Source organism: Phocoena phocoena, chromosome 8, assembly GCF_963924675.1.
Source record: "Phocoena phocoena chromosome 8, mPhoPho1.1, whole genome shotgun sequence".
Lineage (NCBI taxonomy): Eukaryota > Metazoa > Chordata > Mammalia > Artiodactyla > Phocoenidae > Phocoena > Phocoena phocoena.
Genome location: NC_089226.1, coordinates 15995750 through 16013220, shown reverse-complemented (window position 1 = coordinate 16013220; position 17471 = coordinate 15995750). Strand labels below are relative to the sequence as shown.

At 38.0% G+C, this 17471-nt stretch overlaps 1 protein-coding gene across 2 annotated transcripts in view; it reads right to left on the bottom strand.

Annotated features, from left to right (window-relative positions):
- Window positions 1-17471, bottom strand: part of SIK3 (SIK family kinase 3) — a 245690-nt gene that overhangs the window by 104027 nt on the left and 124192 nt on the right. For both annotated transcript variants that reach the window (XM_065881599.1, XM_065881600.1), the window contains exon 2: window positions 2551-2667. In XM_065881599.1, coding sequence (XP_065737671.1) covers window positions 2551-2667 — 117 coding nt within the window. The remainder of the gene's footprint in view (window positions 1-2550; window positions 2668-17471) is intronic.

The following is a 17471-nucleotide window of genomic DNA, read 5'->3' as shown; positions in this document are numbered from 1 at the left end:
AAACAGCTCCAATTTTTATATTTACATTAATATTAAGTGAAAGTAAAAATCCAGTTCCTCATTCACTCTAGCCACATGTTAATACACAATAACCACATGTGGCTATCATAGTAGGCAATACAGTTTTACACTTGCACTATGCTTCAAGGTTAATTATTTTATCAAATCATTCCCTAGTCACTTTATTTTTGACATCTCTATACATTAATACCAAAACAGTATCATACATTACCTTATAATAATAGATCTATTTCTTCTTTTCAATAGTTTCATAGTACTCCATTGTATGTGTGCACATTCTTTTAATTTTTCAATCTAATAACTGTGTCACTTTTTTCACTTTAATTTAAAAACTCTCTATAGACTGGTGATACTAGCCCACTGTTACATGTATTGCTTCCAAGTTCTTTATATGTTGACTCATATAACAAAAAGTAAGTACACTAAACATATGCAGTTGTTTAGGGAAAAAAAGAAAAGAAAAAAAAATGTCATAATGTATCTCTCCTTTGTACCAGGCCTTTTATTGACTGTAAATTTTTTAAATTTTATTGAAGTACAGTTGATTTACAGTGTTGTTTTTAATTTCAGATTTTTTTAAAAAGAACTTTTCAGGAGTTCTAAAATTTTCCTATATAGTTATCTATATTTGGCTCACTCTATAAACCCGAACAGACTAAAGCTTTAACAAATGACGTGAAAACTGCCTTGACAATTCAACAGCCACTCTTCACCTTGGCAGTTCAGAATCTCCCATTAACAATATTAGCTGCCAGAGAGCAAAATTAAAGCTTAAGAAAGGGCAATGTTCAAAGCCAGGGCTGAAAGTATATAAACCTTATAGGCTAATGAAATCTTGGGTAAGAAAGGTAAATTTGCAGATTTCGGTTATAAGGTTAGTACCTATAAGTTAACCTCTTGAGAAAGATCAGCCTAATAAGCTCTACAACTATTTAAAGATGATTTACTTTAAAAAGTGAGGTCAAGGGCTTCCCTGGTGGCGCAGTGGTTGAGAGTCCACCTGCTGATGCAGGGGACAAGGGTTCGTGCCCAGGTCCGGGAAGATCCCACATGCCACGGAGCGGCTGGGCCCGTGAGCCATGGCTGCTGAGCCTGCGCATCCGGAGCCTTTGCTCCGCAACAGGAGAGGCCACAGAGGTGAGAGGCCCGCGTACCGCAAGAAAAAAAAAAGTGAGGTCAAGAAGTTTACTCAACCTGTCAGGATAGGAAGGAAGCAGAGGTTAGACACCTCTGAGTTTGCAGATACAGGTCTTCAGGCAACCCCAGAAACCTTTCATGGGTTTCCATCTGGGGTACAGTGGAGGTGTGGTTCAACATAATTTAGTGTGACGGATTTCAACAAGCTGATCTAATTCATTTCATTATGTGAGCAGCTGATGCCAGAGACGAGCCCTAACACTGTAGCCTTAACCGTATACATTAATATCAAGACATGCTTCCTTTCCCATGAAAGCAACAGACTATGAAAGCTTCCCCTTTGGGCCTTGGTCAATGTACTCTTCACACTCTTACACATGATCCCGGATCTGGGCCAGTAACCACTTACTGCTGACTAACAGCAGCAAATGAATTGAGGGGGTGGCCACATCCTGCAGAACCAGGTGATGGCTGATCTGGTAGAAAGCAGTGAGCAGGGCTGGCCCTATGTACAGGCAGAGCTCATGGCTGCCAACACGCTGCAATTTGAGAAGCACCTCAAAGCTCTACCTCTCCCAAAATACCTCCTCTACCAGTCTGCTAAGGCAAGGTCCTCCCCTATGTGGCTTAAAATTCCAGCCATTAGATTTACTGCTTTTGCAGTAAGGCTAGGGAATGACTTTTGATGAAGGCATGAAATATGCATGCTTCTTGGAAGATAAGAAAACTAGAACAGAAATCTCTTCCATTACACAGAATCAATCTCTTGGTTATCAAAGTAATCAAATGCTATCTTAGAAAACTAAGTCTAGTACCCTGTTAGAATAGAAAGGAGGTAGGCTCTGACTCATACAAGAAGCCATACTTAAAATATCCTTTGCCATCATAACATGATCATAATTCATAACATGATCATAACATGTTCATTCATAACATGTTATGAACATAATTCATAACATGATCATAATTCATAACATGATCACAGAAATTAGTATTTAATATTGTAAAAATTAATATTACTTTCACCCCTCAAAATTCTGTTCCTTTTGGGTTTCCCATTCTGCTTTAAGATTCTGACCTAAATAAGTAAGTTCTCATCATCTTGTAAATAACCTTTTTGTGTAACTCTAAGAATGGCATCCAAGTTTTAAAGAACAAATTATAAAGGCCTACTTAGGTAAGTTAGACCTTACCAGTAAATACCCAAGGGAAACAGAAGTACTGAGTTGGGGGATAATAGGGTAGGATAAATAGTAGGATGAATATATGAACACAGAAACAAAAAAAAGTTGCAGATGTTCACCCATCCACCTTCCCTTCAAAAGTAACCACAGACACAAGTGACCATTCTGGGTTCTTTGTTACCATACGCTACACCACTAGTGATCCTACCTGGTAAAGCCTGATAATATGGGGGTGGCAAAGCATCTTCATAATTTGAACTTCTCGGAAAATCTTCTTCAAGTTTTCTTCATCCAGCTGGGTCTTATCTATGATCTTGATAGCAACCTGACAACAGAGAAAGAAAATTTACTCTGATGCATTATTTATTATTTTTTAATAAATTTATTTATTTAATTTATTTATTTTTGGCTGTGTTGCCTCTTCCTTGCTGCACACGGGCTTTATCTAGTTGTGGCGAGCGGGGCCTACTCTTCGCTGCGGTGGCTTCTCTTGTTGGAGAGCATGGACTCTAGGCACACGGGCTTAGCAGTTGTGGCGCACAGGCTTAGCTGCTCTGCAGCATGTGGGATCTTCCTGGACCAGGGCTCGAACCCGTGTCCCCTGCATTGGCAGGCAGATTCTTAACCACTGAGCCACCAGGGAAGCCCTCTGATGCATTATTAAAAGGCGTTTACTAAGGAAAATTAAATCCACTTTAAAACGTATTCCACAAAATACAAACTGCCAGTATTTTGTTTACAGAATGCCAATGAAGAAAATAAATTCACTCTTTTTAGAAAGACAGAAAATGGACTTCCCTGGTGGCGCAGTGGTTAAGAATCTGCCTGCCAATGCAGGGGACACAGGTTCGAGCCCTGGTCCGCGAAGATTCTACATGCCACGGAGCTACTAAGCCCATGCGCCACAACTACTGAGCCTGCTCTCTAGAGCCCGCGAGCCACAACTACTGAAGCCCACGTGCCACAACTACTGAAGTCCACACGCCTAGAGCCCGTGCTCTGCAACAAGAGAAGTCACCGCAATGAGAAGCCTACGCACCACGACGAAGAGTAGCCCCCGCTCACCGCAACTAGAGAAAGCCTGCATACAGCAACAAAGACCCAGTGAAGAAAGGAACGAAGGGAGGGAGGGAGGGAGGGAGGGAGGAAGGGAGGGAGGAAGACAGGAAATGGATTCCTAGCAAGTTGGTCTCAAAGGAACAGACTCCTAAAGCTAATGGGTCTTCTGCCATTTCTTAAATTGCTGCTACAGTAAAACCCCAGGACAAAATACTTCATTACTCCGCAGATACGGTTACATTTTAGGCAAATCATGCTGGGTGCAGAGAATGGTATGTAGGGCCTCTTATTAAGACAAGAAGCTTATATCATAAGTAAGTGACGACTTAGTAAGGGCGGACCAGAAATTCCACAGGTGCATCCCACACCTCACCAGGTGCTTCTGTAACTCAATAACAGTAGTAGTAGTGGTGATGGTGGTGGTGGTACCAGCAGCAGTTGCTATATACTGAACACTAACTGTATGCCAGGCATAATCCTTAGTGCTTTGCAAGTACTGACTCATTTAAACCTTACAACACTCCATATTATTATCAACCTTATTCTACAAATATGGAAACGGAGACACAAAGAGATTAAGTAATTACCCAAGATTAAGTAATTTATAGCTAGTATGTGGTAGAGCCAAGATTGAAGCCCAGGTATCTCAGCTTTGGAATCAAATTCTCAATGATAACCCTCCAAAAATCTGGAGATCTTTCTGTGCTGTATATACACTGCTTCAGCATAAAACAGCTTTCTACTTTGCTCATAATTCTTAAGACACTCAGCAGCATACATATTTAAAAACAGAATGAACGATGAAAGACTTTTTAAAATTACTAAATCTAAACTTCTTCATTATTCTCAGTGAAATACTCAAAATATTGGGGTGCCCCCCAATATCTCTATATCTCAGCTTCAATTACTCAATCAGTATGTAATCAATGAATACTAGTTGGACGAAGGACCAGGACTAGGCAAATTCTAGCCCCTTTCAGTTCTTAAAATTCTATGATTCTATACACTGGGGGAAGAAAATAAAATTTATACTAATTGAGAAAAAAAGGAAAAAGAAAAAACAGGGAAGCAAAAATGTCAATACTAAAAAGTTTAGCCCAAGGATATAAAGACAGTATGGAACTACATGTGGTAGATGATTCAAATGTATGAATGACCAACGTAACAATAACTTTGTTTGGAGCTGTTTCAGATGTAGAATGAAGACTAATGGGAGAAAGGCACAGGCAGACAAATTTCAGCTCAATTCAGAGTTAAGCCCTGCCTAATGATGGAATGTGATAAAATGAGGTGGGTGTAGCTTGAGTTTCAGAGATTAACCAGACACAGCCTTCACTTCAATGAGCTCACAATCTAGTAAAGACGTATGTGAAACAGCCAACTATACAACATTGGAAATACAATCAGTAAAGCTATGTACACAGTATAAGTAGAAAAGAGGATGAAGTATGACCTTCACTTGGGGGGAGAATAAGTAGACATAGGGAAAGACTTCACAAAGAAGAGAGAACTTGAGAAGAGACAGAATTGAGATGGGCAGAAAAGAAGAGAATTTTATAAGGAACAACAGCAGAATCATTAACAAGTCCTACCAGCTGCTTGACCTCCTAATAAGTCTTGAACCATATGACCCGCGACCACGAGCATTTCTACTCCTCATCACTGTGTCAGATCACACACAGTGTGCTGTCTAATATAGTAGGCACCAGCCACATGTGATTACTGAGCACTTGAAATGTGCACGTAAAATATACACCAGATTTCAAAGACTTAATATTAAAAAGGGAATATAAACTATCTTACTGATAATTTGTACATTGATTACATGTAGAAATAACATTCTGGATATACTAGGTAAATAAAATATATTATTAAAACTAATTTCAATGAAAAGGCAATCCTATGGAATGGGAAAAATATTTACAAATCACATATCTGATAAGGGATTACTAACCAAAATATAGAAGGAATTCATACAGCTCAGTTTAAAAAAAAAAAACCCAATTCAAAAATGGGCAAAGGACCTAAACAGACATATTTCCAAGGAGGACATACAAATGGCCAACAGGTACATGAAATGGTATTCAACATCACTAGTCACCAGGGAAATGCAAATCAAAACCACAATGAGACACCACCTCCTGCCTGTTAGGATGTCTACTATCAAAAACACAAAAGAGGGCTTCCCTTGGTGGTGCAGTGGTTGAGAGTCCTCCTGCCGATGCAGGGGACACAGATTCGTGCCCCGGTCCGGGAGGATCCCACATGCCGCGGAGCGGCTGGGCCTGTAAGCCATGGCCGCTGGGCCTGCACGTGCTCCACAACAGGAGAGGCCACAACAGTGAGAGGCCCGCGCACCGCAAAAAAAACCAAAAAAAACAAAAAAGATAAATGCTGGCAAGGAAATGGAGAAAGGGGAACCCTTTTACACTGGTGGTGGGAATGTAAACTGGTACAGCCACTCTGAAAACAGTATGGAGGTTCCTCAAGAAATTAAAAAATAAAACTACCATATGATCCAGCAATCTCACTTCTGGGTGGGAAACGAAAGGAAACAAAATCATCATCTCAAAGAGATTATCTGTACTCTGATGTTCATTCAACAGTCAAGGCACCAGAAATGACCTAAGCGTCCATCACAGATGAACGGATAAAAAAATGTGGTGTATGTATACTACTGAATATTATAGAGCCTTAAAAAAGGAAATCCTGTCATTTGCAACCAGTGGATGAACTTGGAGGACATTATCCTAAGTGAAATAAGTCAAAGACAAATATCACATTACCGCATGGTATCACCTACATGTAAAATTTAAAAAAGAACGAAAAGAACAAACGAACAAAAGAAAGAAAGAGCCAAACTCATAGAAACAGAAAGTAGAAAAGTGGTTGCCAGGGGCTGAGAGGTGGGGAAAATAGGGAGAGGTTGGTAAAAGGGTACAAACTTTCAGTTATAAAATGAATAAGGTCTGAGGATCTAATGTAAAAAATGATGACTACAGTTGATAACACTGTGCTGTATCATTGAAATCTGTTGAGAGTAAAACTTAAATATTCTCACCATATAGAAAAAAAGATAAGTATGTCAGGTGATAGATATGTTAATTAACTCAAGGGGTAAACCCTTTCACAGTGCATACATATCAAAACATCACATTGAACAATTTAAGTATCTTACAATTTTATTTGTTAATTACACTTCAATAAAGAGGGGTGGGGGGAACCTAACTAATTTCACCTGTTTTTACTTTTTGAAATATGACTACTCAAAAAGTAAAAATTATATACATGGCCCTCATTTTATTGGACAGCACTGGTCTAGATGATACCAATAAGCTACCAATTAAAGCCGGTATTCCACGAAAATGACTTCTGAAATACTTGACCCAATACTGAGAATTGCCAGCCACCTATCTCAAAGAAACTTGGCAGGCTACAAGGCACTCAATGCTCAACACTGCCTCGGGGAGAATCTTAAATAAGGTCTCAAAAGTTGCATTCCAAGAACTCAATTTAATTCCATTAAAAATTGTTTACTGAGCAACTGACTGGCTTAAGGCAGTGCCCTGGAGCAGCTCACTAGCAGCTACTCTCAACAGGGATTCTGTGAGACAATTAAGTTTTACACTCAGTTTTACAGCAGTTCTCAAACTTTTTGGTCTTGGGATTCCTTCTCTTAAAAATTACTGAGAACCTTCAAAGAAGTTTTGTTTATATGGGTAATATCTATCAATATTTACTTAGAAATTAGATTAAAATTACAATTAGAAATTAAAACAAAATTTTAAAGCAGAAGAATACACATTTCATCAGCCATCAGAGTAATCATATCATCAAACATCAGATGGTCTTTTGAAATCTCCACTGCATAATTATGAGAGAATGAGAGTGAAAAATGAAAATAATGTTTCAATATTTATAAAAACAGTTTTGACCTAGGGACTCACTGAAAGAGTTTTGGAGACTCTGGGGGGGGGGTCCCTGGATCAAACATTGAGAACAACAAGGCATCACTGTATGTAATGAATTAACTTCTCGCCTAGGTATCTAGAATGGTACTGAAACAGGAGGGAAGGGGGCAGAACACAACCTTTAAAAGAATGACATAGCCATAGGACATGACAAAAACTGGTTAGAACCAACTAAGTCCAAGATGGCGGAAGATGTGACTTCCACTGGACCTTAAGCCTCATTATATGCTCATTGTAATACATTAGCATATGCTAAATGACACACCCACCAGAGCCTTGACTGTCTGAGGCTAACCATAAAAGGTCAAAAAGTGAGCGGCGGCCCAATTCCTGGAAATCCCCACCCCTTCCCCAAAATAATTGGAATAATTCTCCCACTCATTAGGCTACGGAATTACCCAGCCCATAAAAACTAATCATGTCATATTTCGGGGCCTCTCACCTTCTGCGATGGCCCACATTCTGTCTGTGGAGTGTGTTTCACTCTAAATAGATCCGCTTCTTACCAGTCACTTTGTCTCTCACTGAACTCTTTCTGTGACGAGACATCAAGAAACTGAGCTTCATTCAGTCCTGAGCCCAGGTGTGATCTCAATTCAGAGACCGTGGGTTCACGCCCCCATCTGGGCTGCACAGTTTCAGTGCCACCTTTGGGGAAAACTGAGGAAATCTTCACTCAAATTTTTTTTCCTGTAGGACTTAATTCCTTCTATAAGAATTAATTCATTCTCAGTTGAGATGGCTTCCAGAAAAGGAATTTAAATGTCTTTGCAATCAGCCTTGGTGAAAAGCTTTTTCCTTTTAAACTTACTAGAAAATAGAATTGTCATCAGGAAACAGGTTTAATGCAACCCAAAACCACCACAAACTACACAAGCTAGACTATAAGGCTAAACCAGCCAAGCACTAAATGGCCACGAGTAAAGATGTACCACATGTACCACGGTCAGGACGTAGGCTGGTCATACTCTTGGGAAGATCCTGACCTTTGCGCTGGAACCAATCAAGGAGTTGGTATTTTAGTTTGTAACAAATATTCAGATCAAGTACTAAGGGGCAAAGACATACATTTGGAAAGAACCCATTACTCCATCCATTTTACATACCATCATAACTGTTTCTGGGAAAATATGCAGCTGTCAAGCCTAAGGAATGACTGAGATGTTAGGATTCTAGCCAACTTCAGACAGGAGGATTCAACATGACCACCAACGATAATGGTCAATCAGCTCTCAATGAATCCCAAAGGAAATACAGTTGACCCTGAACAATGTGGGTTTGAACTGCTAGGGCCCACTTATACATGGATTTTTCTTGATAGTAAACACTACAGTACTACACAGTCCATGGCTGGTTGACTCCACAGATGTGGAGGAATCAGGGATGTGGAGGGCCAACAGTAAGTTTTATGTGGATTAATCCCGGTGTTGTTCAAGAGTCAACTATAGTTTTAAATAAAAGAAAAAGGAAAAAAAAAAGATTCAACTATTGTTTAAAATATCTAGCCGGTCTTTAGGTGATTTTTATTTTTCTATACTTCTCTGTTTGGGCTGTACTGAACAGGGAAAATAAAATAATTCACGCATGCACAATGTCTGGGGGATAGAGAATTGAGAGCTTACCTGCAGTGACAAAATATACCATGAAACATGCATTATTCTTGGAAGTATTTCTAAGGTGGAACACGGTATATTGCGCATAATTAATAAATGAAAATTTTCGGGTGACGACTTGGAATTCAAGGCATAGAAGGGACATTTTTAAGGCAAAAAAGAAAATAACTTATCAGTTCCAGTAATTCCCATCTGGTTAACATTAACCGTCTCAGAAAACAGAAGTCCTAGGAATGTCTCTAACACAATGGGCAACTCCCTCAGCCTAACTGACATTATTGTTGTTGTTATCTTAACATTTACATGGTGCCAACAATACTTTGTATGCTTTACAGAACATTAAATCAACTCCTGGCCTGTAGGTTTACCACTTAAATGAACTGAACAAAAAGATCTTTAAAAAGGGATGGGGGGAGATAGGAGAAGAGGATGGAGTTGATAAAAAACATGAAGGTAAGGTTAGAATTACTTACAAAGTATCAGTCCCCATTCCATTTTCAGGTATTTATTTTGGATTGACCAAATCTCAGAAGTCTAAGAGAGGGATTTAGATTGAGACTGAGGGCTGAATTCTAAGGGAGCTATTTAAAAGGATGCCCTGAAGCCTTTTTTAAAGGAAGAATTTAAAGGAAGGGCAAGAAAGAGGGAAAGGCCCAAAGAAGATTGGAGGGCAAACAGGAGCTTTGAGCAGAGAGGAGGGATTGGGCAGAAAAGCACAGAGAAATGGGGAGGAAAAGGCTAAGAGCTAAATGGTTTAACAAGGAAGTCCTAATAGTTTAAAGTGGCTACCAAAGCAAATGGTATAATGAAACAATACTAATTGTTACAGAAATGTTTTGAAATAACAGAAAAACAGAACAGCAGTTAGTCCAAGGAGAAATGTAAAGTTATGGTAGGAAATTAAGCTATGAAAGATGAAATTTTCGTGCCAGAGAAGAAAGACTGGACATGTGAGTAAAGAACTTGGCAATGGCCTGGACTGTGAGGTCAGAAGGAAGCAGAAAGCTGAATGGATTTCAAGATGAATTTTCTTAATGAAGTACATGCTACTCCTTCCTAGAGTGCCAGCTCATAGGTAAAAATAACACAGACTCAGACTCACAGAAGGATTGTGCTCTTCCCAAGAACGGTATTTGTCAAGGAGTCTGTGTACTGTTAGGCACATTTAGATGCAGCACCTAGAACACTCAAAGCTTTTTAAATCACCAGCTGGAAAGAGAGCTTATCTCCCCAATGGAGATTTATTACACTGAGTATCTTGCTAACCTTACAATGAATGGTAGTGTTGTTCCCAGTGAACAAAGTCAGCAACAGTTCATATTTTAAATTGTTTTAAATTATATTAATATGCCCCCAAAGCCTAATAACATAGCCTGCAGTAGCAGGAGGTTGATTGAACCAAGGGAACACAATAACAGTTGAAAAACCATTCTAAATTCCTCATCTCTTTGCATCTCCCAATTATTTGGTAATGAAGACTAAGGGAAAATAGGAAGCAATCTCCATTATCAGATAAGCACCTTTGTGAAGATGTACATCTTCGTCAAGCCAGGCATTTCTAGTCTGAATGGTTATAACACTGGGCTGTCTGTCTTCCCTGCAGCAGCCCAGAGTTAGAGCCAGCTTCCCTGTGCCTATCAGGAACACTGCACCAAGTACCTTCTGAGGGGTTTTCCTAATCCCAGCTGCAAACCATTAGTGCTGGCAGGAAATGCCCCCCTGGGATTCCACCAAAATGGGAATATTTTTGTGTGGTGGCTTCTTGCATTTATTCTGACTTCAATGAGTTCCTTTTATTAAGTAGTCATCACATTTTCAAACCAAACAGATTTTATTTCCATAATGAATGTCTGTGTCTCATGTGAAGTGAACAGTGAAGTTTAACTGACTTAAATCACTCGCCTGGATAGTCTAACTGGAACATTAATTAATTCTCAAATTTCTGATATTTATTTTAAAGGCAGGAGGAGGAATGTTGATAAACAACAGTGCCATAGAAAAAAATGTGAAAAACTGTTTCAGCAAAGTATAGCTCATTATTATATGGATTATTGCTATTAGATTGGCCAAAACGTTTGTTCAGTTAGTGAATACGTTGTTCAATTCAGTTCTTGGTGAAAATGACTTTTTATTTTTACTTAAAACTGAATGAACTTTTTGGCCAACCCAATACATATCACATGTATGTTAACATTATTGTACCCATATTAAATGTAAAAACACAACTACATGAAGTATGTACTTCATATCACGGTTAACATTTAATAAGATTGTTCGTCCTTTCCCTTAGCAGGATTACATGCATCCTAAACTCTGACTTTCTATAATTGTCCTAAATTGACATTACAGTACAAGTCTAGAATTCTAAAAAGCTACTAGAAGTACCAGCAAGGATTTTACTTTTAAATAAGCTACCATAATTATGTATTAATTCACTAAAATATTAAGTATAGTTAATATCAGTGAGGGTTTTTTTTAAAATCATTAAAAGCATCCACAATTTAAGCAAAAACCAACCTATTTATTACACTGTCTACTGGGCCCTCTTTTGATCTTATGACAGTATTGTTTTTAAGCAAATGGATATAACTCCTAATTCACTGCCAAAGAGACCCAAAAGAATCTCCAGACATCAGAAATAGTTTCATTTAAGACAGACGTATTTGCATAAATATCTTTTTAGAAAAGTAACAGACCATGAGAAACATCATCCAAAAAATCACAAGGAACAAGATTTATGAGATGAGAAATGAAGGGAGAATAGAGAGCGGGGGGAAAAGAAAATAAATGTTAATTGATAATAACTTCACACTAAAAGTAATTATCCCTCCCTATTCTTTTTTTAATTTATTTTATTTTTATTTATTTTATTTTTGGCTGCGTTTTGTCTTCGCTGTGCGGGCTTTCTCTAGTTGCAGTGAGCGGGGGCTACTCTTCGTTGTGGTGCATGGGCTTCTCACTGCAGTGGCTTCTCTTGTGGAGCACAGGCTCTAGGCGCGTGGCTTCAGTAGTTGTGGCACATGGGCTCAGTAACTGTGGCTCACGGGCTCTAGAGCGCAGGCTCAGTAGTTGTGGAACATGGGCTTAGTTGCTCCGTGGCATGTGGGATCTTCCTGGGCCAGGGATCGAACCTGTGTCGTGTCTCCTGCATTGGCAGGCAGATTCTTAACCACTATGCCACCAGGGAAGCCCTACCCCTCCCTATTTAAAGATCTCTTTGAATTCTCCTGAGATCTCTGGGTCACAGATTTCTTTAGAGATCATACTTGCATTCTTTGAAACAAAGTCAAAGAAAATTCCAGTAAATCAAATGTACTTTTCTGAGTAGAAGATGGCACAGAATAAAGAGTTCTGGTAGGAAAGACATAAAAACTAACACATACAGTAGCAGAATCTTTTTCCCTCTGAACAAAATCTCATAGAAGCTCTAATACGTAAGATGAGGAATGGGAGAAGCACCTACTCTGGTTAACTCTGGGTAAGAGGTTCAGGGACAGACAAAATTTTTCAGAACCCTAGGGCTCTGGAGAACAATTCAGAAATCACTGGGACAGCAAAAAGAGAACTGGAGTGAGTTGAGATCTAGAAACATTTGTGACCTTGGGCATATCACCTTACCTCTGCAGTCCTCAAGGTCCTTATCTACTAAATGAAAGGTGTGACTGTAAGTGACTTGCAGGCAGTTATCAAGACAAGGTCTCACCATGCCAATTCCTAAGTAGAACTCTGAGAGACTCTGGTATTGCTTCTTTTACATTTTTATTTTATTTTTTTAAGTTCCAAGGTTCATTCACATAAAATCAATCAGAATCACCAAACAGTTCTCAATCTTGAACAACTAAAATATTTAAGCCATCTAGTTTTACAGTGCTATATAATATAGGACGATATGATAAGCAGAAAGATGTATTTACCACATTTGAGATAACCTCAGTGAGTAAGCTCTTAAGTATTACCTTTCTTACTTAAACAGCAATTAAATACATTGAAGCATAACACCACTGTTTACCTAGGAAAGCCTTGGCATTTTTGCTGCTAATATTTTCTCTATTGGTAAAATCAATATCTCCTACCACTAAGACTAAGAAAACTGATAATCAATAATATTATTAATTTCCATTCCACTTACAGAACAAACAATGGTAGTCTAAATTAAATGCAGGCCACAATTAAACTAATTAAGCCATAAATTATAAACAAATTAGGAAGATGTCAATATAGAAACCAAAAATCCAAGTCTAAGAATCTTATCCAAATTTGATAGCTTCCATCTATAAAAAGAATCTTAGAAATGAGAAAATTGAAGTGTCAAGTTAGTTTTGTATTTTTTCTTTGTGTTTTAGACAAGTTAATCCCAACATGTTAAACATAATAAAAATAGCTTTAAATTTATTAAGCACTTAATACGTGCCAAGGCAGTTACTTTTTATTATGAAAAATTTCAAATATATATAAAAGTAGACAGTAATACAATTAAATCATCAATCAGCTTCAACAATTTTTAACTCATGGTCAATCTTGTTTCATCTATACCTCTACCAATTTCCTCCAAAAATCCCAATTGCCGTATCATTTCATTTGTAAATATTTCAGTACGTACCTCTAAAAGGATCCACTCTCTTATCTTAAAACATAACTATGGAACAGTTATCACACTTGAAAAAAATAACAATAATTATAGGCATTAACTCAATCTCCACAACAACCCTGTGAAGTAGGTACTACTATCATTCCCATTTAAAACTGACGCACAAACCAACCAGGTAATTTGCCCAGGTTATACGGTACTAAATAGCAGAGGCAGAATTTGAACCCAAGCATTTGAGCTCTAGAGCCTGAACCCTTAACTACACAGTATGTTTTGCTGCCTCTCAAAACTAGATTTTATGGTAAGGAGTTCTTAAATATAAACATAGTAAACTGACTAACAAAGGAATGAATGACAGAATCAGAAGTCAGCAAAATTTTGAAACCAGGAAAATACATCACAGTACTTCAGCTCTCCTCCAACTTCTTTCTTCATCTTCTGCTGGTATGCTCACGAACACCTCTACCTTCCTTCGTTTAACATAATGCCAATTATTACAAGGTTTGTTCTTTTCACTACAACCAGCTCCACCAGGTTAAGCTGATATTTGGGATGTACTCTCTGACTAGCTTTCATCAAAACAGACTTCACTGGGTGCAGTCCTACTCAAAATTAAATATTCTCTACAGAAGTCGTAAGATGTAGCAGACAGACCCTAAGGTGACCAACCTCCAGTGATTGCACACACCATACATTCATTCATGATTTTGTGTAATCTCTTCTCTCCCCTCCATCAAGCTGGAAGTCCTGATGAAGCAAGTGGCCATGTTTGAGAAGCTCCTAAGAAAAGGATCTGTGGATGGTCTCAAAGAACTGTAGGTCACCTCTCTAGAACCTGTGGGCAGCCTCCAGCCAACAGCCTGCAAAAAGTCAGTCATAAAGCCACAAAAAAATAAACTCTACCAGTAGTCTGAATGGTCTTTGGAGTGGGTTCTTCCCCACTGGGGCCTCCAGATAAGAATGCAACCCACCCAATACCTTGATTACAGCTTTATGAGACCCTGAGCAGAGGGTCTCCTGACCCACAGAAACCGTGAAATAAAAATGTGTGCTGCTCCCACCTCGACTGGGGAGTTGGCAGTGACTCCCATGAGGAAGCGATACTTAACTGAGCTCTGATAGATGAACAGGCGTTAACTGGGGGGAGGAATGGTCAAAGGTCCCAAAATTGGGGTAGCATGGCAAACAAAGACTGAAAGAAAACGAGTGTGCTTAGAACAGGGTAGAGAAGGAAGACCAGACTGAGGAGGGCCTCATAGGCCCTAGGAAAGAAAGTGATTTGGAGGACTTTATCCTGAAAGCTATGATTAAAAAGTTTTAAGCAGTGGGTACCATAACACCTGAATGTCCCAGAGACATCTTTAATTCAACTGTACAAAATCCAATTTCATTATCCCTATTTCTCATTTCCCAATTTCTATAAATGGCACTATCCTTCTTCTAGTTAGGAAATGACAAACAGGCTACGTTATTTTACGTTCCTACCAAAAATGCAGGAGAAGGTTCTAATTTCTCCACATCCTCACCAATACTTGTTATTGTCCATCTTTTTTTAATTATAGCCATCCTGAAGGGTACGAAGTGATATTTCATTGTGGTTTTAATTCTCATTTTCCTAATGACTAATAATGTTGAGCATCTTTTTATGTGTTTTTTGGGCAGCTGTATACCTTCTCTGTTCATTTTTTATTTTAATTAGGTTGTCTTTTTATTATTGAGTTGTAAGAGTTCTTTATATATTCGCAATACAAATCCCTTATCAGATATATGGTTTGCAAATACTTTCTCTTCGTTCTGTGATTTGTCTTTCACTTTTTTGATGGATTGTGTACAGCACAGAAGTTTCTAATTTTGATGCGCTTCAGTTTAATGTTTTTTCTTTTGTCCCTGTGCTTTTGGTGTCCTACCTAAGAAACCACTGCCTAACTCCAGATCACAAAGATTTACTCCCATGTTTTCTTCTAAGAGTTTTACAGTTTTAGCTCTTACATTTATATCTTTGATCCATTTTCAGCTAATTTTTGTGTACGGTGTAAAGCAGGGGTCCAAGTTCACTCTTTTGCATGTGGATATCCAGTTGTCCCACCATCATTTGTTGAAAAAACTATTCTTTCTCCATTTAATTGTCTTGGCACTCTGTCAAAAGTCAAATGACCACATTTGGCTTTTAATTCTGGACTCCTGAACCTATTCCACTGATCTGTCCTTACATATACTGTCTTGTCTCCTAGTTCTTGATATTCTAGATGTTGATATTCACCTTACTCTCTTAAGGTTGGTGTTAATTACACAAAACAATGGGTTTTGCAAAGTCTCAAGCACTCAACACTGGACCTAGGACCCAGAACCCAGAGCAACTATTTATAATTATTTAGCAACTATTAATTATTAATAGCAACTATTAATGAACCAAACCAAAAAGATTTCTGCTTGTGATTTAGGGAGAACTTTTAAAAAGGTCAATTGATAAAGCAAATATTAAAAATTGAGATGAAAATAACCTACCAACTTAGCAAAATAACAACAGAGAAACGGAACTAAGAAAGAACTGGAGTAACAGTTACTAGGCAACCACAACCATTACTAAAGGGGATGACTACTCCAAATTTTTATTCCAGTTAATTCATTCATTAACGTAACTGTGTATGTTAGATCCTAACTACTTCTTTTAAAAAAGAAAGGACTGAGGTGCTTACAAAATCAAATACATAAAATAAGACAATTTAAAAAAATCAATAAATTCTTTCCTCCTATTTTCTCAAAGCTATAGTGCCCTTGGGAAAGGGCCAAACACTTCTAGATCAGCAGATATGCAAAGGATTCATTAGCATTAAGTCCATTAGTCTACAGGCAACACACACGGGGAAACTTCTAATATATGAAACAAGAACAAACTGTGTTAGACTCTTCAAAGGATAGATATAGGAAGTTCTGGCCCTCACCTCCCCAAATCTCTGCTTTTTAACCGAAAAAGGATAAAGAAAAGTGAGGGTTTCTTTGTCCTCTGGTTCCTCCAAAGTAGGTCAGGTCTGTGTGTAATTATTGGCTTTAGCATTCCTTCAGAAAAGGAAGAGATGTCAATGCATGGAGATTTTTAAAAACAGCACACTCAGGCTAGGGGTAGAGGCAAAAGAGTGCCTCTGCTGCTTACCAAAAAAATAAACTAAGAACAGTCTTTTTGTTTTTAAAAATCGTAAGTCAATTTTAAGACAGGTAGGATAAGAGGCCTAATTTCTCATTCTAAGGCTACAACCCCTGAACTTGTTGAACTTGTGGATAAATCCTCCTTGTTTCATCTTCTTCCTAGTCATGCTCCCTACTTAGCAAGGTTGACATGAAGAAACCGTGAAAAATAAATTCGAGATATATTTACTGGAGGATTTTCTATGTAAGAACACCTACCAAAAGATTAATTAAGAACTAGTATTTTGCATTACCAAATCTTTCCTTAGAAAAAGAATCACTCTGGGGCTCTTTTTAACAATATGCTCATAGAAATTTTTATTGTGAAATACGTCACATACAAACCACAGTTCCTTATGTGCTTTTCTATTCTAGTGCCTATCTCAAGACAATCACTATGCTAAAATTTATATTATCATTCCTTTGCTTTTCCTTACAATTTTACCCTATATGTATCACCAAACAACATATTAGATTTGCCTGTTTTTAAATTTTATATCAAGAGAATCAGACTGATCATTGTTAACTGCCTTTTTTGATCCTTATAATGTATTTATAATATTCCTCCATGAAGATGCATGCAGTGGTACCTAATTCACAATATTTATGCTAAACAGTCATTCTTTTACAAATATACCATCTTTATTATTGCTTTACAGTTGCTGGACATTTAGGTTGTTTGCATTTTTAGCTATTTGAACAGTATTTTAAATAT